The 23,362-nt window shown below is 52.9% G+C and overlaps 9 protein-coding genes across 9 annotated transcripts; 7 read left to right on the top strand and 2 right to left on the bottom strand.

Moving 5' to 3' along the window:
* Positions 1-188: 188 nt before the first annotated feature.
* Positions 189-1,355, top strand: AYL99_06679 (3-isopropylmalate dehydrogenase; the record flags this gene model as incomplete). The annotated part of the gene is made up of 1 exon (XM_018838188.1): positions 189-1,355. The coding sequence occupies one exon, from the start codon at positions 189-191 to the stop codon at positions 1,353-1,355; it is 1,167 nt and encodes a 388-aa protein (XP_018692748.1).
* A 354-nt stretch (positions 1,356-1,709) lies between these two features.
* Positions 1,710-3,992, top strand: AYL99_06678 (3-isopropylmalate dehydratase, large subunit; the record flags this gene model as incomplete). The annotated part of the gene is made up of 1 exon (XM_018838187.1): positions 1,710-3,992. The coding sequence occupies one exon, from the start codon at positions 1,710-1,712 to the stop codon at positions 3,990-3,992; it is 2,283 nt and encodes a 760-aa protein (XP_018692747.1).
* Positions 3,993-4,486: 494 nt separating this feature from the next.
* On the top strand, positions 4,487-5,398 carry AYL99_06677 (hypothetical protein; the record flags this gene model as incomplete). Its single annotated transcript, XM_018838186.1, has 1 exon — positions 4,487-5,398. One exon carries the CDS (start codon positions 4,487-4,489, stop codon positions 5,396-5,398), a length of 912 nt encoding a protein of 303 aa, XP_018692746.1.
* A 1,003-nt stretch (positions 5,399-6,401) lies between these two features.
* On the top strand, positions 6,402-8,387 carry AYL99_06676 (hypothetical protein; the record flags this gene model as incomplete). The annotated part of the gene is made up of 1 exon (XM_018838185.1): positions 6,402-8,387. The coding sequence occupies one exon, from the start codon at positions 6,402-6,404 to the stop codon at positions 8,385-8,387; it is 1,986 nt and encodes a 661-aa protein (XP_018692745.1).
* A 565-nt stretch (positions 8,388-8,952) lies between these two features.
* AYL99_06675 (hypothetical protein) lies at positions 8,953-12,650 on the bottom strand (the record flags this gene model as incomplete). Its single annotated transcript, XM_018838184.1, has 3 exons — positions 8,953-11,109; positions 11,164-11,417; positions 11,471-12,650. The coding sequence occupies 3 exons, from the start codon at positions 12,648-12,650 to the stop codon at positions 8,953-8,955; spliced, it is 3,591 nt and encodes a 1,196-aa protein (XP_018692744.1).
* Positions 12,651-13,883: 1,233 nt separating this feature from the next.
* Positions 13,884-14,628, top strand: AYL99_06674 (GTP-binding protein rho2; the record flags this gene model as incomplete). Its single annotated transcript, XM_018838183.1, has 2 exons — positions 13,884-13,921; positions 14,058-14,628. 2 exons carry the CDS (start codon positions 13,884-13,886, stop codon positions 14,626-14,628), a joined length of 609 nt encoding a protein of 202 aa, XP_018692743.1.
* Positions 14,629-15,361: 733 nt separating this feature from the next.
* Positions 15,362-18,010, bottom strand: AYL99_06673 (hypothetical protein; the record flags this gene model as incomplete). The annotated part of the gene is made up of 3 exons (XM_018838182.1): positions 15,362-15,411; positions 15,473-15,889; positions 16,861-18,010. The coding sequence occupies 3 exons, from the start codon at positions 18,008-18,010 to the stop codon at positions 15,362-15,364; spliced, it is 1,617 nt and encodes a 538-aa protein (XP_018692742.1).
* Positions 18,011-18,819: 809 nt separating this feature from the next.
* AYL99_06672 (galactokinase) lies at positions 18,820-20,370 on the top strand (the record flags this gene model as incomplete). The annotated part of the gene is made up of 1 exon (XM_018838181.1): positions 18,820-20,370. The coding sequence occupies one exon, from the start codon at positions 18,820-18,822 to the stop codon at positions 20,368-20,370; it is 1,551 nt and encodes a 516-aa protein (XP_018692741.1).
* A 1,151-nt stretch (positions 20,371-21,521) lies between these two features.
* Positions 21,522-23,210, top strand: AYL99_06671 (hypothetical protein; the record flags this gene model as incomplete). The annotated part of the gene is made up of 1 exon (XM_018838180.1): positions 21,522-23,210. The coding sequence occupies one exon, from the start codon at positions 21,522-21,524 to the stop codon at positions 23,208-23,210; it is 1,689 nt and encodes a 562-aa protein (XP_018692740.1).
* Between the last annotated feature and the right edge of the window lie 152 nt (positions 23,211-23,362).

The following is a 23,362-nucleotide window of genomic DNA, read 5'->3' as shown; positions in this document are numbered from 1 at the left end:
GGTCGCTTCGGGGAATGGCCGGCTGGGCAAATTCAATCCTCGCGTGGGGGATTGTCGAGCGATATCGTCGCTGCACGTCGGGGTCAGTCGCCGTCCCATAGCCTTTTAAAGAAACGGTACGCCGGTCCAAGAGTTGACGAAGAACCATGGCAGTTTGACAACTTCCTCCCATTCGAACTTGTCCAAAAATGCCCTCTTTCAAGATCCTTGTGCTACCCGGTGACCATATCGGCGCCGAGGTCGTACGCGAGGCTGTCAAAGTCCTTCGTGCGGTTGAGTCGCATCCCTCGGTGGCTAAGCAAAACATCAAGTTTGACCTCGATTTTGACTTGTTGGGTGGCCAATCTATCGATGTTCACGGCATCCCTCTGACACCCCAAGTCATCGAAAAAGCCAAGAACTCGGTTGCTGTGCTCTTTGGCGCCGTCGGCGGTCCAAAATGGGGCATGACTGGTGCTTTGCGGCCGGAGACTTCGGTGCTAGACTTGAGAAAGGCACTTAATTGCTGGGCCAATATCCGCCCATGCCGGATTCCTTCTCCCGGGGTCGCCAAATGCTCGCCACTGAAAGAGTCCCTGGTGCAAGGCACCGACTTCATTGTCCTTCGAGAAAACCTCGGAGGCGTGTACTTTGGCGAAAAGAAAGAAGAGCCCGACTATGCCCACGATGTTTGGGGCTACCACCGATGGGAGATTGAGCGAATCTCACGAATGGCTGCTTATCTGTCACGCAAGCACGGAGGCTCCAAGGGTCCAAGCAAGATCACTTCCGTGGACAAAGCCAACGTTCTGGCCGTGTGCCGCCTGTGGCGGGAAGCGGTGACGACGATACACGACCGAGAATTCCCGGAAATCCCACTCCATCACCAATTGTCCGACTCACTGGCCCTTATAATGGTCAAGAACCCTCGATCGCTGAACGGAATTGTCATGTGTGACAACATCTTCGGGGATTTGTTCTCCGATGAAGCAGCAGCTGTTGCCGGCTCACTTGGCTTCAGCCCTTCCGCTTGTTTGTCCGGCATTCCGGGCGAACCACTTTCTACGGGCATGTACGAGCCCAGCCACGGCTCTGCACCAGATTTAGCACCCAACAAAGCCAACCCGATTGCAACCATTCAAAGCGCCGCCATGATGTTGCGCTATAGTTGTGACTTGGACTCCTTGGCGAATGCTATTGATGAGGCCGTCAGTGTTGCCCTGGACGACAAAGCCTCTGGTGGTCTCGAGGTCAGGACAGGCGACATCGGAGGCACTGCCTCGACGACGGAGATGGGGGATGCTGTGGTGACTGCACTCATGCAGATCCTGGATAAAGCGGAAACAAGTGTCACCTCTGAAAGTGCTAGGCTGTAACGCGTCTCCATAGATCAGTAGATAGCGGGCCATGAGTCGAATCTGAATGTACCTTGACCCCCACGGATTTGAAAACGTCCCAATATCTCTCTTCTCGGATGCCACGTGGAGATTTGGGGGTTAATGCAATGTCTAGTGAATGGGAAGTCGATCAGAGCTGATCGTTTGGGGAAATGAAAGACAAGACCATGATCGGCGGTATGAGTTCCTTGGTGAGAATCCCCCACGGTACCGGCCATTCCCCGGACACGTGAACTAAAGATACATACCTCTGTCCCTGGCAGGTTGAAGTGAGGACTGCCTTTAAGCGCACGACCAGCTTTGAGAATACGAGTGTAACCAAGCCAAATCAACATGCCTCTCACGTTGTACGACAAAATCTACCAAGAGCACTTGGTAAATCCTGACGACAAGACGGCACCACTCTTGTACGTCGATTCACATCTGATTTTCGAAGTCCCAACCGCTCAGGCATTCGATGGCCTCAAAAAGAACAAGCGACCAGTACGGAGGGCGGACTTGACCTTGGCCACAGTTGATCACAATGTTCCAACGGATGATCGGTCTCGGTACCAGGATGCAGCCTCTTTTGTTCAAGAGCCACAAGCCAGAACCCAGATCACCTTGCTTGAGAAGAACGTCAAAGAGTACAACATCAAGTACTTTGGCATGCCAGACCGCCGGCAAGGCATTGTCCATGTAGTAGGCCCAGAGCAAGGACTGACTCTCCCGGGAACCACACTTTTCTGTGGAGATTCGCACACTCCTACCCACGGAGCCGTAGGCGCTTTGGCTGTCAGCGGAGGAACTTCAGATATTGAACATGTGTTGGCCACCCAGACTGTGCTCCAGAAGAAGTATAAGAACTTCCGCGTTCGTGTCGAAGGTGAACTTGGTCTCGGTGTCTACTCCAAAGACATCATCTTACATTTGCTCGGTAAAATTGGGACAGCGGGAGCAACTGGGTGTGTCATTGAATTCTGTGGCTCCACAATTCAAAATCTGTCCATGGAGGCAAGAATGGTGCTGTGCAATATGAGCATCGAAGGAGGTGCTCGCAGCGGACTCGTGGCACCTGATGAAGTCACCTTCGAATATCTGAAGGGCCGACCTCTTGTTCCTTCTGGGGCAGACTGGGACAAGGCACTTGCATACTGGAAAACGTTGTACAGCGACGAGGATGCTCACTGGGATTACACTGTCGACATAAATGCCGCCGACATAGTGCCTTCAATCACCTGGGGGACCTCGCCAGACGATGTCATCCCGGTCAATGGCAAAATCCCAGATCCAGCTGACTATGAAGAAAAAGAACCGTTCAAAGCAGCTGCGATCCGCCGGGCGCTCAAATACATGGACTTGAAGCCGAACATGCTAGCGACAGATATCAAGATCGATCGTGTCTTTATCGGATCCTGTACGAATTCGAGAATTGAGGACCTTAGGGCTGCAGCAAGAGTAGCCCAAGGGAGAAAAGTCGCAGATTCGGTGTATGCCATGGTCGTTCCAGGTTCGGGACTGGTCAAGAAGCAAGCAGAAAATGAAGGCTTGGATGTTATTCTGAAAGCCGCTGGGTTTGACTGGCGAGAGGCTGGCTGTTCCATGTGTCTGGCCATGAACCCTGATGTCCTCGCTCCTGGAGAGCGATGTGCCTCGACGACAAACAGGAATTTTGAAGGAAGACAAGGTCCTGGTGGCCGAACTCATCTCCTGTCTCCAGCCATGGCAGCAGCAGCAGCTATCAAAGGCCACTTTACCGACGTGAGGGAATTCTTGACCTCACAGAATGGGTCACTGAAAGTGACCCAGTTGACGCTCAATGGTGAAAAGGTAAAGAGTTATGGTCCAATTGAGGTGACCTCAGGCGCTGCCACCTCTGCAACCGCCGACGAAGACGATGCAATTCCGAAACGACCATCGGAAGAAGCCAAGCGCAGCGTGGAAGGAATCCCCAGGTTTGACGTGGTCCGGTCTGTGCCCGCTCCCTTCGACATGCAAAATATCAACACCGACCTTGTGATCCCTGGAGAATACCTTAAAACCACAAAACGAACCGGTCTAGGCCCGCATCTGTTTCAGGAACTTCGATATGACAGCACTACACATGAGGAGGTACCCGAATTTGTCCTGAATCAGGATCCTTATCGCCAATCTAAGGTTCTGGTCTGTACTGGAGAGAACTTTGGCTGCGGCTCTTCAAGGGAGCATGCTGTCTGGGCGTTGGTCGACTTTGGTTTCCGCTGCGTCATCGCGCCCTCGTTCGCGTCCATATTCTTCAACAATTCCGGCAAGAATGGGCTGCTGGCCATTCCTCTTGACAATGCAGAGGCCTTGCGGAAAATCCATGCTGAAGGCCTGGCCAGACGTGAGGTTGAAGTGGATTTGCCCAACCAGGAGATCAAGGACGCCAATGGCAAGTTGATTGCAACATTCGAGATGGATCCATACACAAAGCACTGCTTGGTCAACGGTCTGGACGACATAAGCAATACGCTCTTGAGCGAAGAAAAGATCTATGACTTTGAAATCAAGCAGAAGTCAAAGTTTCCATGGTTGTTCGGTCGCATCCGGAAACTCCAGCCTCCGAGGCGTCTCGGTCTTTATCTCCCCAGCGCGAAAGATGTCTTCGACTGGTAGGCAGTGGTAGACGGAGGGAGAAAAGTTAGGACGGTTCATTACACACAACCAGCTGCTACCAGCCAGCGGTTAGTCTAGCCAACTGTTTTCGTCGAGCCAAGAGGGCTATAAAATCCAAATTTCTGATCACATGTTTTTGAGATTGTTTCCGAAACAGGGAGTTCGGTCTTTTCGGGCCTTTTTTCCCGTCGTCGTAGAATGAGAGTGGGCACGCCAGCATTATCCCAAAGAAACCTGATATTGGAGAGAGCGGAGAGCGGAGCCACACCCCACGCCAATCTCCCCCACGAGCGTGAAGATGCCGACCCGGGGTTTTGAGCTACCCCGAAAACGGTGGCGTCGGGCTTTGGCCGGAAGCTGGTGGGGAGTCGATGTGAGCCGGCCGGGAGATGGGAACACTCTGGAGCGGTAGGAAACCATCTTCGGGTAGATAATAAGTCGAGAATACATGACAAAACTTCAAGCAAGAGTCCAGCATCGTAAAGAGGATCAAGATGACGATCTCCTATCCAACAGTGTCGCCGCTTCGTTGCGGTTATCTCTCGCCTCCAGCGTCAAAATTCCTCGCGGATGCGAAGGAAGGGGAGAAATTGACCATGCCGTCGATGGCTTTCCTGATTCAACATCCCGCCTCAAAGTCAAAAATTGTCTTTGACCTGAGCATCCGGAAAGACTTGACTAAATACCACCCTGGGCTACAAAAGCACCTCAAAACGAGGAATCCTTTAAGCAGCCAAGACGATGTGAAGTCAGCACTGGCGCTGGGAAACGTGGATGTCTCACAGATCGACTTTGTGATCATGAGCCACGTGCATTGGGACCACGTGGGCACTCCATCCGACTTCACCTCTGCGATATTTATCGCCGGCCACAACACGGGCAAGCTCCTCAGAAATGAAATGGGACCAGACTTGGCAAATCCCTTCTTTGAGCCCGACTTATTGCCAGCGGATCGCACGATCGAATTGCCGGCAACACCGAGCTCCAAGGCCGGCGAAGTGTTCGATGAGGTTCGCGGGTGGCATTGGCAGCCCATGTCTCCAATCCAAAATGTCATTGACATGTTCAACGACGGCACTGTGTATATCGTGGATAGCCCAGGTCATCTGCCAGGACACTTGAATGCTTTGGTCCGGGTGGCTGTCGACAAATGGGTTTATCTGGCTGCTGATGCATGCCATCACATGCGAATCTTCAATGGCGAGACTGACTTCGGGTCTTGGAAGGATGACAAAGGCCGGACAGCCACAATTCATAAAGATCTGGAGGCAGCATACAAGACGCTGAACATAATGCGAATGCTTCGAAGGGACGGGCTAAACGGTATCCCGGTGGAGATTGTCCTCGCGCACGATGGAGAGTGGCAGGAAAGGAATTCGGACAAATTCTTCCCAAATCATCTGTAATGAGGTGGCAACGGCCTGCATTGCAAGATATTTTGATGTAGACCATGGCAGCTCTGGCTTCGCTGGCGGTCCAATTAGGCTCGACAGGCCATCACCAAGCCTGGTGGAATAGTCATCAGCACGGGTCCAATGAGGCTGCAGCCCTGGTTACCACGTCATCACTGACGAGGGCTGCTCCCTAGCGACAACGTGCTCTCTAAACCTTCTCTCATGTTTGCCGAGGTAGAGGGCCCTTCTCGCTGCGTCAATCCAATCGTCGACGTTGAGATACGCGTAGGATCGGGCATTGTTACCCCGAAGTGAGCTTTCTCCACGCATCATACATGTAATGGCACGGCTGATGAAAAAGGGGCTCACGAGTTTCGGTCTCGTTCTTCCCGCCTCCGTACCAATAAGAGTTGCGTTCCGTGGGGTCGGGTCCTGCTCACTGGATCTCAGCCGTTCGAGGGCCATATTCGGGATCCGAGCGGGAAGGTGTTAGGTCTCAGGGATGGGGGTAATGGTCTTGGGCGCCGGGGTATCATTCTCCCCCACAATATAGGATGATAGCGTCTGGACGTTGCCTTGGGGGATGTTTGGAGATTCCAGAAGGACTTCCTTGCATGGTTGTGGAGTGCCTGGCGATCCACCGCGGCAGTTCTCCTTCTTCAAAATAACAGGGAACCGCGTCATCGTCATTGCCCTTTCCATGGGGTCTCTGACAATCCCCCCGTGTCAGGCATTCAGGCAGTTTGCATGAAGAAGGATCCTGAGTTTCTCGAGGACAGAGAGGAAGAGGAAGTGGAAGAGTGCGGAGATGATAAGGTTTTGAGTTCCGTAGAAATCCGGCTCTTCTATTCGTGGAGCCTCGCTAGCCGTATAGAACTCCACCACAGTCAAAGTCTCGGCATCAAGTCCGCTCCGCTGGCGGGTCGCGAACTTTTTCTCCCGCAGACGCGTTGAGTGGGTGTCTTTCAGGTCCAAGCATCCCACCCCAGATTTTGAGGAAGTCAGGCCGTGCAGCATGAACCCAGTGCAGGGCACCCTGATGCCGTTTCTGTATCCTTGCTTTTTCCATACGTCCACTGCAAATTGCCTGCGCGTTCAAGCACATCGGATTCGACTTCACAACCGTCTCCGCCTCCAATACCTACATCAAACAAGTCGACTTAACAGTCCACCCGATGTAGAGACAAATGCGTCTCTCCACAGCCCTGCCTCCGAAGTGTCCATACCTCCTACCTCCGCTACTTCGACCCACCTGAATCCTTCCCCCGACGATTACTCCCGTTCGATCTTCATCGACAAATGCCAAATAACCGTCCACGCAGGCTCCGGTGGGAGCGGGTGCGTGTCGTTCCTGCGCGACGCTCATATAGCCGATGGACCACCCAACGGTGGCGACGGCGGGTCTGGGGGGAGCGTCTTCATCCAAGCCGTCCCGGGACAAACGTCTCTCCATAAACTTGCGAGGCGAGGTATCATAAAAGCTGGTCGCGGCATAGGAGGCCAAGGAAAATCCCAGGGTGGGCGCCGAGGAGAGGATATCTGTGTCCAGGTCCCCGTTGGGACGGTCGTACGAGAAATCTGGCGGAGCGACCCCAGCGCGGAAGAAGAGATTCGCATCAAAGAACTCCAGGCGATGAGCGATGAGCCAGATCTCTTGAATAATCCTGACAATGGTTTGAGGAACAGATTCATCATCTATGCTGGTGCCACGACTGCCGACGACCGCCGACAAATTTCCTCGCATCTGCCCTCTCTCAATTCTCACTTGGTGAAACCCAAAAAATCACATCTTGCCATTCTGCAGCCTCGTGCACCTATCCACCTAGACCTGGACAAGCCCATGGACAAACCGATCCTGCTGGCCGCGGGAGCTGTGGGGGGACTGGGAAACCCGCACTTTGCGACAAAATCCGACCCAAAGCCGAAATTCGCGACGAAGGGTGAACTAGGCGTGCGGATCAAACTCGAGCTGGAACTCAAGTTGTTGGCGGATGTGGGACTCGTCGGGCTACCTAACGCAGGCAAAAGCACATTCACGAGGGCGATATCGAATTCAAGGACGAGGATAGGTGACTGGGCGTTCACCACTCTCGCACCTACAATTGGAACGGTCATCCTGGACAACAATGAAGGGCGCCCGTTGGTGCGTTCCGGCATTCCATCCCCCGGTTCTATGAACTCATCTTCATCTGGAAGCTTTGTGCCGCGTCAGTCTTTTACTGTGGCAGACATTCCTGGGCTCATCGAAGATGCACATTTGGATAAGGGCCTCGGCCTCTCGTTCCTCCGACACATTGAGCGGGCAAGGATCTTGGCTTTCGTGGTGGATCTATCCGCGGGAGATGCCGTCACACAGCTGAAGGCCTTGTGGAAAGAGGTTGGAGAGTACGAGAATCTCCGGGATCGAGAAGTGAGTGAGCAGACAGAGGCAAGGTTGATCAATTGGTCGCCCTTCGAGGCCCAAGCTGCGCCACCCACGGAGGACGGACTATTCAACGACGAAGGGGAGGAAATCTCAATATTCCCGTCGGGATCCTCTCGCTCGTCTACGACACTCGAACCATTAGCTTACCCTCCCATCAGTGCGAAACCTTGGTTCGTCATCGCCACTAAGGCAGACATCTCTCAAACAGCGACCCAGTTCATGACGCCAGGAGAAGCCAATCCCACCTCAACCCAAACAAACTTTCTGTCTCTAGCAGCCTATATGAGGCAAGTGGAACGTGGAGAAGTGGAACACCCCAGCGGGAAACAAAACGGATGGCGGAATCGCGTGGCGGCGATACCTGTAAGCGCGATCAAGGGGGAAGGAATTGATAAGGTCAAAGATATACAGCCGGCGTTCTGGATAGCCTTGTCGTTGGTCGCTGAAATGTGGGATATGAAACTAGGAGCAGTCGCAGCGAAGCAAGTTGCGGAGACTCGATGGGGGTCGGTCCATGCGCTTGAGAGCGAAGGGCTGGGAAAAGCGAAAGGAGGCGAGGGGGAAGAGATTCTCTAGGATGGTAGTGGTCTGGACATAGCATCGGGGTCATGCAATCACTTGACTATAAGTCCGAGCTCGCTGGAGCTGCATCACTTACTCATTGGCATTGCACTCAAACCTCGAGGGACAGGGAAGCAGAAACGGAACAGAATAGAAGCAAAAGAATAAAGGGGACCCGGTCTTGTAACTATAGTTGACCCCATCCGGAAATGTCACGACTGAGGTCATCTCGGTATCGCATGTTTGAAGATGCAGTGGTATTCAGCTATTCAGCCTTGTAAGCATTAAGGCAGCTCTCTGTGAAGATTCTCACACGAGGCTGACAGCAAGTCCACTGTTCGGTGTTGACGCTATTAGATGAGGTCTTTAGGACAAATACTGCCCCTTCCTCCACGCGAAGGGTAAGCGGATGCACACCATTCCTTTTCGCACGAAACCCGAATCAACAATGAAAAACACAAGCGCGGCCAGCTCATTGAGTCGCCGACATACTCCTTCGATATTGTGGAGCGTGGAGGTGCAGTAGGTTCTCGCTACGCAAAATCCCTCTGCCAAATCTGGTTCTCGGAGGAGTCAGGCACTAGAAACCCCTCCCGGGAGGTCCAAAGCTGTTTGGGTGGCCGACGACGCCACCCAAGGCACTCGTGTGGTGGATATGTTGACTGTGACCCAACAAGGGACTTCCTATCTCACCAACGCTGCCCCTGGGTTGTTGGCTCGGGGCATCCTCGACGAATTTAATCACTTGCCCTCTGTTTTTGTCAATGATAACCTCAAAGGATCCGCCGCCATTCTGTGAGTTGCCCTCCGTATCGCAAATTCCAAGCATCTCGTCCATAGAGACTGGTGGTTCGCCTGGTGCTTTAAGCGTCTCTAGCTGGCGGAGCACATTCTGCACTGGATGATACCCATCGGCGCTTGCCACTGGGCTTTGTGACAGTTGACGGCAAGCTTGGACAAGCATAAGTCTCACTGCGATCGGGCGTGGGAGATGGGACCTTGAGATTGTTTGAGGCCCAGCGCCAATGGCTCCAAATGGTGGGGGACCCCAACCCGGGCTAGGACGTTGCGAGCCTGGGGGCCCCCAGCTGGGAGTAGGAGCCATGCTTGGGTTGAATCCGCCCCAACCAGGGTGTCCCATACCAAACGGTTCCTGCTTGTGGTCAGGGAAGCTGCTCGCGAATGGTATCCGCGCAGATCCAGGCGGACCGACAGGTGGAAGGCTCATGCGAGAATCTGAGTTTTCCAAGAACGGCGCATCAGAATCATCCAACAACGCCTTGCTTCCCAGCTGTGTAGCCAGATGATCAATATCGACGTCCGGAGTCTTTCTTTGCGGTCTCTGCTTGTCCGGGGTTGTACTCGACGGTCGCGCAATGGGACCCAGTCCAGGTCGGCCTATCGGTGCCTGCTCAGCCGATGGTTGTCTAGAATGAACCTGGGGCTTGGGCACTGGCTGTTGATTGACGATAGGAGGCGCCTGATTAGGAGCTTGTGGCAAGAAGGGCATTTGTTGACCTGGTTGAAAAGTTCTCGGAAATCCCGGGGGAAACTGCATGCCGTTCTGGGCGAAACGCTGCTGGGTGCCCATGGGGGGTCCTGGGTACATGTGCATAGGAGGCATCATGGTCGGCATCATCCCTGGAGCAGCCATCGGTGGCGGACCACTCACTCCTAAACCCGGTAATCCATTCATATTGAACGGATATTGCCCTCGCCCGTGGTTGCTTAATGGCGACCTCGGAGCAGAAGGCTGCGGATGATGAAGTGTCGGAGGATGCCCTTGTGCTTTCACCGGCTGACCAAGGGCTGGTGTTTGCGGCATGGCGACGGTTGCTGGAGAAGCAGAGCTTCGGGACAGCTCGGTGCTAGCCTTCTGTGACCGCGGGGACGAGCCATGGGAATGCTGGCCGGGTTGCGAAGGCTGTCGATTCCGCACAGGCGTTGGGACTTTGGGAGGGATGACCGGTGTCGCAACAGAGACGTGTGGAGATTGTATGGTCGGACCGCGAGAAGGAGGCTGGAGGCCAGGGGGAAGCGCTACAGGCTGTTGTTTTGTCGGATGTTGATGGGCAGCACGCTCTCTGGCGTCTCTTTCCACTTTCAGAGAGACCTCTTTCTCTTTTCGTGACTGCTCCTCCTTGGCTTTCCTCTCGCGCTCTTCCTTCACCTTCCGCTCCTTGGCCTCCTTCTCCTTGGCTTCTCGCTCCTCGCGTTCTTTCTTTTTCGTCTCTTCACGCCTCTGTCGTTCTCGCTCCTTGGCCTCCTTTGCCTTACGTTCTTGTTCAGCCTGTCGCTCGCGTGCTTCGAGTTGCTTACGATGCTTCTCGGCTTCCTTGCGGAGTCTTTCCTCTTCTGCAGCCTTCTTTTCAGCCTCACGTTTTTTGCGTTGCTCCTCGCGGCGTAGTCGCTGTTCCTCTAGCCGCTTTTCTTCCAACTCTCGCGCGGCTGCTTCCTGAGCAGCCTTCTCGGCCTCTTTCTTTGCTTTCTCCTCGTCTTTCGCTTGTTTCTGGAGTCGCTTCTTCTCCTTCCGCTTGGCTGCTTCTCGGGCCTTCTTTGCTTCTCGCTGCGAGTCGAGTCGGCTCTCTTCGTCTAGCTCTTCGAGTAACTTTCTCTGTCGTTCTGCGGCGACCTTCTCTCGATAGGCCGTCAAGACACGTTGTTCGAACATTCGCGCAGCAAAAATTTGGAACATCCGTCGACCTTCTTCCATGCGCTGTTCTTCAGTCATGGAATCCTAAGGCAATGCTGTCAGAAATTTTGCAGACCACAAGAATACGCCGCCACTGACCATGTCGTCCCCCTCGAAATCGTCCTCTTCTTGGGAGTCGTAGTCCTCGTCATCTTCCTCATCGTCATAATCATCATCATCGTCTATGGGAGGATGATTGTGACCTTGATGAATATCTCGATGAGCTAATGACGAGGAATGGTAGCGAATATCTTCCTCACGTTGCATGCGTCTCTCCGCCAATTGCTCCATCATGTCTATGAAGTGTTTGCCATCATTCTTTAGCAGGTCGTCCGCAACGGTGAGTATACCATCTGTTCAACTTGTTAGCCGATAACGCCACTGCATAGAAAGATAGAAGCCTGACCCTTCACAGTCAGGCTATTGCCGAATTGGAAAAAGTCGGGCGGCCCCGGTCGCAGGCCGTGATCGTCAAGCTCCCCCTCATCGTCGCTATATCCCTCGTCGTCTTCATCATCGTACTCGTCGTCGTCCTCAAGGTCCTCTTCATCGTCTTCGATCTCGTTAATTGGAAGTCGCCCGGGGTGTGAACGATGTGATCCATGGATCTTTTGTTTGAATAGAGGACGGGGAGGGGCCATCATCTGAGGAACGCTGGAAAGATCCGAGTTGTGGTTGGCAAACTGTTCGAGTTCCTCGTAGTAGGCGTCGTAGAGCACCTCCAATTCCTCCTCGATAGCAGTACGTTTTCGTCCACATACGGAGCAACTGCAAGAGTGCTTCTGTTGTTCCTTCATTTTGCGCAAGACGGCTTCCTTCTCGACCTTGACCAACGATCGTCGCTCATCCTCGCCCAACTCCAGCCAAAACTGCTTGATGTTTTCCCGCTCGGCCTGAGTCGAAGTATTCCAGATGTGGTCGCTTGAAAGTTTCTGAGAGGCGCGCATCGCGGCGTTCGACAGAGGTGGGAGGTTGGAGCGAGACAGCATTGTCGAAGTTCTCGATAGGGCCTCGTTTGTGGTTTTGGATTTCTTCCGCTTGCTGGTATTCAGCCACGAGCTGTCGTGCATTGCCTCCGCCCCCTCTCCGTAGTTGGGGTCCTCATCGCCACTATAAAAAGCTTCTTCCGGGCTCCCAATATCGGCGTAAGTAGGGTCGGTGGAGTCTGGATAGTCGGGCTCTTCAGTGAAGTAACCCTTTACCGGACCCCGGCCGTGTTTGACTGGGGGCAGTTGTCCATTCGGTTTGCTTTCTGGCGTGGGAGCATGACCATTTGGTATCGGCACGTCCGTCTTCTCCGCCGCACGTCTCGCAGCCTCTTTTTCCCGTCTCTTTTGCTTCTTGCGATTGACCGCCGTGGCATGAGCAGGCTCTCCGGCCGATTCAGTGGTATCACCGGTCTTTAAATCTGCGTCTGACTTCGCATGTGAAGGCTGGCTGTTCAACGACGGCGTTGACGACATTGCAGGCCCCGAGTTGTGCAGGGGTTGGACTGGTGCAGGCGCATCTTTTGCAGAAGTGGTCGCGGGCAACGGCTGCGGTTTGGCGGCATTAACCTGAGTGTTGGCTTTCTTCTTGGAAGGCATAGCGCCAAGCCGTCACTGAAGGACTGCTAGGTTCGATATCGATCTTGATCTCGCTAGGTTCACATCAAAGGCACGGCGGTTTCGGTTGCTGGTGGGGTATCACAAATTGGTAAGTGACGAGCAGAGGAGGTGCACCAGGGGTGGCAAACAAACAAGGAGGACGAGACAAGGGATGTCTTGAAGATTGAAATCTGTTGAAGGGAGAAAGTGAGGGTATTACAGGAGAATGGCGGCTCCCGTCTGTTTGGAGAGTAGGAAGTTGAGGTGTTCGACGTCCAAAGTCTCAAGTCCAGTCCCAGTCTGGATCAACTTCAGTTTCGTGGGGCGGCGACGTTCCAGTTGAGGCTGCACCTGCGCTTGGAGGTGCAGTGCGTCCCCAAGGGAAGTTGCGGTCCGGCACAGGGGCCCTGAACGGCACCTTGGATTCCTCGTTGTCCGCCAGTGCCGCCTAGCAGCCGCCTAGCAAAGTTCAATAATTGCCCTGTGACAGCAGGTACGCCAATTATAGGCCCTTTGCGTCCCAATTATCACACCTCCACGTCTGCCATTCATCCTCCCACGCACAACTTAAGACAGCGACGTCGACAAACAGCATTTCTGGTGCGATCTCAAGCCTTGGCTGACTGCATCTACAATTGCATCATCGTCTACTCTTCGATCTCACCGGAAGAATTGGTCTTCATCGCTAGATCTCATCCCGTGGTGACCGAGACATCTATTTGTGGCTGCGCCTCAACCACTGCCTCTCGCAGTTACCGTCCCGCTCGGGGTGGATTTCTTCTCCGTTGGACCCCACGAACTCCCAGCGGACTAGTCTCAGTTGTTCAGAAACAAGACAGCCGGTTCCTCAGCTACAGGACAAATACATCGTTGCAGACGACTGAAACTGCGGCTGGCGGTGCCGGTCGCTGGTGGAGGTAAACGTACTCCCGTTTGTGGACTGGTTTCGCTGGCTTTGCTGTATGCGACCTCAGTTGCGGCCAGTTACACCAGGCCGCACCTCCACTCCCCTTTGACTGCATTTCAGCTCATCCTCACTCTTATCCGCCGCACAATACCGACTTAAGACTCCCGAAACCCTTCATCCGCTTCTTCTTTTCTCTCCTCCACAAGAGCTGTTCACCATCTACCTCGAAAGCCACCGGGGACGTCGAAGCTCTCCCTTCGCCCGCTGTATCTGTAGTGGTGTGATCTGTCTGCCTGTGGGACAGAGCCGCAACGGCTTCTACCGCCATGGCACAGGACCAGGCACAACAGAATGTGATGAGAAGGTACGTTGGCTCCCACGTCTTCACTGCCCGCGTGGTGGAAAAGCTGTCCCTCAACACCAAGGCTTCCCACATCAGGCTGCCATTGCCGCACGTTTGGCCAGATCCCGAGAACAATCACTGATATCGGTTCCTGCAGGAAGCTTGTTATAATAGGCGACGGTGCTTGTGGAAAGACATCACTGCTATCAGTGTTTACTCTCGGCTATTTCCCTACTACCTACGTCCCAACCGTCTTCGAAAACTACGTGACAGATTGCCGCGTCGATGGCAGATCAGTGCAATTGGCATTGTGGGACACAGCAGGGCAGGAAGACTACGAAAGATTGAGGCCCCTTGCATATGCGAAATCACATGTCATCCTCATCGGCTTCAGCGTCGACAGCCCCGACAGCTTGGAGAATGTGCGGCATAAATGGATTGAGGAAGCTCGCGAACGGTGTCCCGATGTGCCTGTCATACTGGTCGGCTTGAAGAAGGATCTGAGAGAAGATCCGATGGCAATTGAGGAGATGCGGAAGCGGAGCCAAAAGTTTGTTACGCCCCGAGAGGGCGCTGAGATGGCTCAGGCTTGCGGAGCTCGTAAATACCTCGAATGTTCAAGCTTGACAGGCGAAGGTGTGGACGATGTCTTCGAGGCTGCGACAAGAGCTGCTCTTTTGACATTCAATGGCAAGCAAGGCGGTGGCGGATGTTGCGTCATTCTGTGATGCCCAACACATTATCGGAGTGGAGAACGGAATGGGTTGCTGTTACCCCTTGAACAATCCGAATTGGAAGACTGGTCACACGCAGGGAACTAATACCGATGCTCAAAATGGCGAAAAACCGACGTTGTACCTTTCCCTTCCGGAGAAATGAAGTCTTGGCTGGCACGTTGTCTGAGGACGGATCGATCCATACCAGGCTTGGGCTTGATCCTGTGCGACACGAGACGAACGAATTTTTCATACTCGATTTAGCGAACTGACATCAACGATGGACCTTCTACTTATGTGCCTCGTCTTTTCAATTCAGGTTTGGTGGTCGAGAAGGGCCGGCCATTGGCGATAAAGACAAAAAGTTTCAGAAATTTTCCTCGGTGTATGTATACATATCGATTCTTTTTCGCTCTCTCTGTTTCGGGAAGCAGGGCCATGATATGACCACGCATACTTGTCCGGGAGCTTCTCCGCCCGGGGTTTGCTGTAGTAGTCCCTGTAACTCGCGGCCGACTGCAAGTCATCTCTCTGTTCTACAAGATTGTCGCCTTGGTAGTTCCTTTCCCTCTCGCATCAATACTGGCTCATTGGGTAACACATTCCTTTGGACGTCCATGACCCTACAGCAAGGGTCTTCATCCACACCCGGCCGACTCGCCAAGATCGCATAGGAGGGAATTGTCCGATCGAGCCAAAATACCGTCCTGTATAATGCGAACGCTTGAATGACCTTGAGCGCTGTTTAGACCCAGTTCGTGTCTCTTTGCGGCACCTTCTGTTGCGACGCAGACACTTAATCAAACCATGCGAAATCAGTGTCTTTTCCACGCCTGGTCCCATATTTTTGCCTTACTGCCACCTCCTTCAGCGGCACCCTCTTCACCTCCGGCACCCAACCCGCCTGTACTACCCACCCACTCCACCAAACCTCGCGCATACTCGATTGGCACACCTCCCTTTGCTCTCCCTCCTGGCCCCGAGGCACCGGAAGTCCCGGTGGCCGGCCCGCCAATACCCCAGACGCCGGTCTTCATCTGGGCCTTCCTGAACAGGCGGCCCCCGTCGCCGGCCCCGACGCGGAGTTCTTCATTCGCGTCGCGCATGGCATTGTATTGACGCTCCAGCTCGAGTTCGCGCGACTTCTTCAGGTTATGTCGATAGAGGTTCCATGCCCGGGCGATCGTCCAGTGGCGCAGGTATCTGTTGCGCGAAAAGCGCAGTGGCCGTGGTGTGAGAGTGGTCGGGTGGTGGAGGAAGAAGCGGATTAAAGCTGTGATGATCTGTTAGGACGGAGAAGAAGTCCGAAACACAAAAAGCAAATGTGTCGTTTAAGGAACAATCAATTCTGAAATGGATTGGTTGGTAGGAATTGGCATGGACGTTGAAGGAGGTCTTCAGAAGAGTTGTACGTAGAGAGAACCAGAAGAGGTGTGGAAGAGTGTGAGGAGAAAAGGCGTCAGGCAATAGAACCGAATACTCACTTATCCTTCTATCAGGCCTGCCGCTGCCCTTCTTTTTTGCATGCTGAGCGGTACTTGTCGAGAAGGATAATCTCGAGCTCGCGGGACCTTGAGATACAGTTGGGATGCTCGAGGATAGACAAGTCGGGATTATTCTGCGCAGCGACGGTCGAGCCGTGACCTGGAAAGCATGTGCCAACGCGACACGGATCGAAGAGGGATGCATCTGCAGTCTCACCAACTGTATCTGGGAGACTGTGTGGCGTGGGCGTTAGGAGGGTCGAGTACACAGAAATCTCCTGAGATTTGGAACTTGAAGTTGCTCTCTTTACGCTCAGACTTTCACGGGCAAGGCTGGAGGCTTGGCATATTTGTGATTTTCAGCCTTGCATGAGGAGGCCAGGAGGCCTTTCAGTTTCGGGGAGCGGCATCCGAAGCAATGTACATAGTTTCCGGTTTCAAAGGGGCTGTATTAGTCTCAGATAAGCCTCCGAGCAGGTCATCATACTGCTTGACTTCGATTGAGTAAAAGTCTCTTAATTCCTGCCAAGCTCCATTGTCTTGTGTGTCCATTCCATAAGGCCATATTCAACAAGAATTCCCAGGGAACCTCATACCGAATACTTTTTCGTCCGCTTGTCAAAATTCATGATGCGTCTTTGCCGATGACCCTGGGCCAGCTTCCATCTGCAATAAAGCAATAAAGCGTCTTTGATCACCACAAAAAGGCATCCACCCACAACGCTTCTTCCCCATTTCGTCGAAAGTAGCCCGGGCCGACCATTCGTGTAATTGCGATAAGTCAACCATGATGACGGCAAAACACAGCTAATGAGATTGCCCATCCCTGCGGCCACTGCCGGGAACACTAACGCCCCCAGGACGGTCTGTCCGATGCTGCCACTGCCATCAACAAGATCGTGGCGGCCCAGTATCCGGCGAACGTGATGATTCTCTGGTTGGCCCTGGACATTTCCTCCATTCCCGGCAACGGCGGCCTGCCCATCGTCACCGTCTTCACCCTCTCCTTCGTCGTTGAGATTGACATCAATCTGTAGGACAAGGTCGCCATCCACAACTACTTCTTCCATCTCGTCCTCATTAACGTTGCCACCATTTTCTCCCGCTCCTTCGCCCTGTTCGTTTTGTCTGGGTTGTACTTCTGCCAACCATTTGTGGTTGAGATTAGAGAATGCCTTGTAGTAACACCAGTTGTAGACCGATCTCATAGCAGGTAAGCAAGCAAATACTGTGCTGGGTAGAGGCGGCCATATCGTCATGTCAATGTCAAACTTGTCTGTAATCTGGGTGGAAAGGAGGATCAAACTGCTGCCGGGGAGGGCAAAGTCGGCATAGTCGGTGCGGGCGAGGATCAGATTGACCGGTATCAGGCTGTACATCCAAGCAAACTCATTCCGTTGTATGGCGTATCTGAAAACCCGACTCGCATCGTCATGACCGAACACCAAATAGACGGACTGAAATCCATGGAACCATGCCCCAGCCCATAGTGTGCCCACAAAAGATAGACCCAATCCCGGCAGGACCAGCTTTCCCAGTGTTCGGTCAAGTGCTCGGTAGCTGTCCACCACGTAGCTTCTTGGTCTTGATATCCTGATTTCAGATTTGCATTGAGGGCATAGAATATGTCCAGAGTTCTTGGTTTTGTTCTTGGGATTTTCGAGGTCTGCCACCCAGTCTAATAAGCATGCCTCATGGGCAGTCAAACTGCAGGAGCACGGCGAGCGCCATATTGGAGGGTTGTCCGGATCGTCTTCGCTTTTGTCGCTCATACATATCCAACATTTCGGTCCAAAGGTTGAGGCGCGTGAGGGAGCCGACGGTCGTGAACTCTTGTCCTTGTGCGGTTGTGAGGCATTGTCGTCGGTTTGGGCGGGATCTGGGGATGATCGATCGCCTTCTGAATCCATCGGGGAGGCGAGGGGCAAGATGAGGAGCAGGTTGAATCGTCCAAGTAGAGGCAGGCTAACGCCGACTTTGGGACAAAATGTCGGCAGGATTTAATTTGTCATGCTTCGCATCGAGCGCGTCAAACAATATCAGTAACGTACAGAGCAAACGCAGGTCCTTGGCTCAAGTTAGGCAATAGATCGTGTGTCTCGGTCATTGTGGTTTACCTTGGAGTGGCAGGCTCAGTCACTCGTTTCAGACCACACCCGCCGCGGAGGTTGTTGACTGAATACGTAATGTGTCGCTGCCATTTCAAAAAGGATGAGAACTAACCATCTAGGGCTAGCGTAAATCACCGTGCTTTGAGCGGCAAATGACTGTGGAGGGATGACCTCTAATTTGCACCATTTCCCATACAAATGGTCACAGCCTCTTGCGGAAAGTGACACTGAGATATCGTCAATGCCGGGAAGCACTCACGAGAGACGCACCCAGAGGTGTGCGTCAAAGAACATTTTAAATGGGTGGAAAAGGATGTTGTTTTCGTGCCCTCCTGGGCATTTCTCAAATTTCGGCAGTGACTTTTTCCGCTCCGGACTAGTCGTAGATGCGACTTTCCCCTCCGACTTGAGTTTTGAAACTGTTCTCTCCCGACCTGTGAACTCAAAGCATTTGTACCCAGGAGCACCAAAAGGATCATAGGATTGTCTCTGCTCTCTGTAAGGATCTTCTTTACCTGGTCATTGTACTACCAACACGTAGCCTCGCGTCCAGGGAAAAAAAGTGTTTGGCAAATAAAGCCATCCAACGTCACAATTGTGTTTTTGCCATGGCAGCTCTGGTGCCAAAGGTGGACAGTCTCGACCATGTCTACGCAGGGGGTTCTGAGGGTCATGCGGTGCCGGTCGAACTCGAGCAACGTTTCAAGAATCTGATCCAGAGCTTCAAAAAGGACTATGGCCACAAGCCAGACTTTGTGTCCAGAAGCCCTGGACGGGTCAACATAATCGGCGAACACGTCGATTATTCGCTCTACGATGTCTTGCCCACTGCCCTAACGGTTGATGTGCTGATCGCCGTCCGCACCGTCAGACGTGGGAATGGAAACGCAGCTGAAGTCAAGATTGCCAATGTAAACCCTACCAAGTATCCTTCCAAAACGCTGGTCATCCCGGATTCCGGCGCAGTCGAAGTCGATAGTGAGAATCATTCTTGGAGTAATTACTTCTTGGCTGGGTTGAGAGGATCATTGGAATATCTCCGAAAGCAGTTCGGCGACTCTTTCAAGCCCAATGGCATGGAAATCCTAATCGACGGAAATGTCCCAGCTGGCGGTGGCTTGTCCAGCAGTGCAGCTTTTGTTTGTGCTTCTGCTCTAGGTGTCATGGCTGCAAATAGCCACGATATTTCAAAACAAGATCTGCTTGATCTCTGCATTATCTCGGAGCGCGCTGTCGGCGTCTTTTCTGGAGGCATGGACCAAGCTGCATCTATATTCTCTGAAAGAGGATATCTCCTCTACTGCCGGTTTTTCCCGGACTTCTCTGCCGAGCATGTTCCTGTCCCGACAGCAGAGCCAGAAGTCACTTTCCTGATTGCGCAGTCTTTCGTTACCTCCGACAAGGCAGTGACTGCACCAATCCATTACAACCTCAGAGTCGTTGAGTGCACCATGGCGACTGTGGTGTTGGCCAAGCTGCATGACATTGCTCTGAATCCAGACCAGAGCTCTCTTGGTTTCTGTCTGCGAAACTTTCAAGAAGAGGTCATGAAGAAGGAAGGCCGCACAGATGAGCCGTTAGCAGCACAACTCGAGTCCATGGTCGAGATCATTAAGTCAAACCTCAAAGAGGAAGGCTACACCAGACAAGATATTGCCGATATTCTGGGCATCTCCGTGCAAGAACTTGAAAAGCAATATATGTCCAAGTTCCCCATTCGAGCTGATGTGTTCAAGCTGCGACAGCGCGCCTTGCATGTCCTGGAAGAAGCTGGACGTGTCCTCAAGTTCCGAGATACCTTAATAATCCCAGGGAAATTGGATGAAGAGAAGTTGCTCTACCTTGGCGGCCTCATGAACAAGACACAGGCTTCGTGCCGAGACGTGTACGAATGCTCATGTCCCGAGATTGATCAAATCTGCTCCATCGCACTCAAAGCCGGGGCTTATGGAACTCGACTCACCGGTGCAGGCTGGGGTGGTTGCACGGTCCATCTGGTGCCTCAGCATAAGGTTCATGCAGTGACAGAGGCCCTCAAGCAACAGTACTACTATAAAAAGTTTCCCGACATCAGCAAAGAAAAGCTCGAGGAAGCCATTGTCGTTTCAAAACCAAGCCAAGGGTCGTCGCTAATTGTCGGGGCGGCACTCGATGTATAGCGGGAACAGACATTCATGGCCGAGAACGATCCAAAATGGCTTCATCGGTACATCCGATCCGACAGTCTGGCGCCGTGAGTTTATTCAGAGGACGACCTCTCTACCTGAGCTTATCGAGATGTGTGCCGGTCAAGGTGGTGCAATCGGACTTCCTTGACTGTGTCAAGTTTGGACACGATCTTCCGCCATTCCAATGGACTACCGTACCTAATGTCCGAGTAAAGTGTCTGCAAAGAATACAGTATTTTTTAGATGATTACTCAACGTAGACTAGGGTCAGACCCGAGGTTCAAAAAGGAAAGGCAGTGGCTCGCTTAGCTACGGCCGTTGTAACCTCATAATAATATTATTCCACACGTGAGACTGCTCTTCATGAAATAATAAGAGCTCCGGTTTCAAGCAGAGCCTTATCTTGATCTCCTGCCGGCGGACGGCTAGGCTGTTGTAAGCCTAGCAAATGCCTGTGATCCAATGTTATTGGGTGGCTGTGGTGGCTCTTTAATAATAATTGCCCTTTAATACGACAAGTTGCCCTGGTCTTCCGAGTTTGTTGTTCCCTGCAGTCAATTCCAATCTTCGAGGCCTCTCTGCTCGCATATACGGAGTATTATTCCAACTGTCCAATTGCAAAAGGCTCCGAGGCCGTCAGTCCGAATGCTATGAAGGGCTCGACTCTCGTTCGTTGCTTTGAAGTCCTAAGGTGGCAAGCAGATGGCGTTATGTTTGACCTGAATTCGGGCCTTAGTATCCGGGCCCCCCTTTTGTCGCCACCAAACATTCATCCAAGATCATAAGCTGACGGTCCCACAGAAACCACGCAGGAGGTGGAAAGAAACACTAGGTATATCGCTTGTTCGAATAGGGAGCAATTGCCCTGAAACTCTCGCCAGATCCTTCGAGTAGCATCGATTCCGTTTGCCTGCTTATGTTGCGTGTTCAGAGTCAGCTTCGCGCCCCAAATATGGGTCGAAGTCTCTATGAAAAGTGGTCTTAATCCGACGAAATGATTGCCATCCCATCCCCAGGGACAGTACTTTAGTAGCAGCTACGTCCTTTGTTTTCTCTAGCCCTTTTTTTTTAGTCTCTTTCGTGTCTTCGTTGAAGCTCGCTTTCTGTTTCGTCGCTACGTGCTTCTTTCGTCTGAACCAGAAATGCCGTCCAGAATCTACAGGTCACCCTATCCCCCGGTCAAGTTGATCGATAGCGATCTCTTGACCTACCTTTTTTCGAATCCGAAAAACACACCAGACGATAAACCGATATTTATCGATGCAGTCACCGGAGCGCATCGTACCTATGGAGACATCAAACGAAGGTCTCGCTCACTTGCGCACGGTCTGCGAGAGTTAGGAGTAAAGCCCAAAGATATTGTTGCACTGTTCAGCCCCAACAGTATCGACTACGCTATTCTCTGCTATGGCATTATAGGTTGTGGTGCTACCGTGTCGCCGGTCAGCGCAGCATACACGCCACTGGAATTGGAAGCGCAACTCGAGACCAGTGGCGCCAGATTTCTGATAGCCCATTCTTCGCTCCTCCAAACGGCCGAGCAGGCGATCAAGTCCAATCCGGCCATCCAGATCATTCAAGCAGATGGAGTTCGCGACAAGAAGGGCAAGTCGACCGCTGAAGCTCTCGCTTCAGACTGTCCACCCAGCCCACTCGTCAGCATTGAGCCAAGTGAGGCTGAGGATCGGCTCTGCTTCATGTGCTTCTCTTCGGGAACCACGGGACGAGCAAAGGGCGTCATGACAACACACAAGAATCTCACGTCCAATATGCAGCAGTGGGACGCCCAGCTGCCCAGCGAGACCACGGGGAAATCGACCACGGTAGCATTTTTACCATTCAGCCATATCTACGGTCTCACCTCCTTTATTGCTATTAACACGTTCGTGGGCAATACCGCTGTCGTCCTGGCTCGTTTCGATCTGGAAGTGTTCTTGTCGAGCTGCCAGAAATATCGGCCTGAAATGGTCAACGTGGTTCCACCAGTTATGTTGTTGATGGCCAAGCACCCGTTGATGCAGAAGTATGATCTAAGCAGCCTGCAAAGAGTGTTCTCTGCTGCAGCTCCGTTGAGTGTGGAACTTCGACAGGCCGTGGAAGCACGGTTCAAGGAGCTGTACGGGACAAACATATTGGGGCTGCAGGCGTGGGGCATGACTGAGACAAGTCCGTTGGGCGCAGCAGTTCCTCCCAGCCGACCGGACAAGAGACACACGGTCGGGTGCATCACACCCAACATGGAATACAGAGTGGTCGACCCAGAGACCATGCGGGATACAGGGTACGAGCCAGACGGGTCTGCAGTGCCAGGAGAACTGTGGCTTCGCGGGCCGAATGTGACCAAGGGTTATTATCGAAACGAAGAGGCTACGAAGAGCGGTGTCGCAACCGACGAGGACGGCAAGCTCTGGTTCCGGACTGGAGACATAGGCACCATTGACAAAGACGGGTTCCTGACCATTGTCGACAGGATCAAGGAGATGTTCAAGTACAAGGGTATGCAAGTCATCCCGTCAGAGCTGGAGGGCAAGCTCTTGGAACATCCCGACGTCGAAGATTCCTGCGTTGTCCCGCAGTGGGTTGAAGAACAGGCGACCCATGTTCCGGTCGGCTTCGTGGTGATCAGTGCGAAAGCGAAGGCCAGGGGCCAGGAGAATGTTGTTGCCGACATTAACAAGTGGTTGAATGCAAGGGTTGCCAACCACAAGAAACTGAGAGGCGGCATCCATGTCATTGACGCCATTCCCAAGTCGCCTTCAGGAAAGATTCTGCGGCGAGAACTGGTTGGTATGCTGAAGGCGTCGAGTGCAAAGACAGGATCAAGGCTGTGATTGTTTGCGTCAAGATAACGCTTCTTGTCTTGAGGGAACTTTTGAGGGTAATGAGACAGGCGTTCTATTGTACAGCTGCAGCCCAAGCATAATCATATTCTCTCGCAGCCTCGCCAAGACCTGCAAGGCTGAGTAGAGAGATAGTAGCACGT

This window comes from Fonsecaea erecta, assembly GCF_001651985.1.
Source record: "Fonsecaea erecta strain CBS 125763 chromosome Unknown Scaff5, whole genome shotgun sequence".
NCBI classification, from domain to species: domain Eukaryota; kingdom Fungi; phylum Ascomycota; class Eurotiomycetes; order Chaetothyriales; family Herpotrichiellaceae; genus Fonsecaea; species Fonsecaea erecta.
The sequence above is the reverse complement of the archived record's forward strand: the minus strand, read 5'-3'. Positions and strand labels throughout refer to the sequence as shown.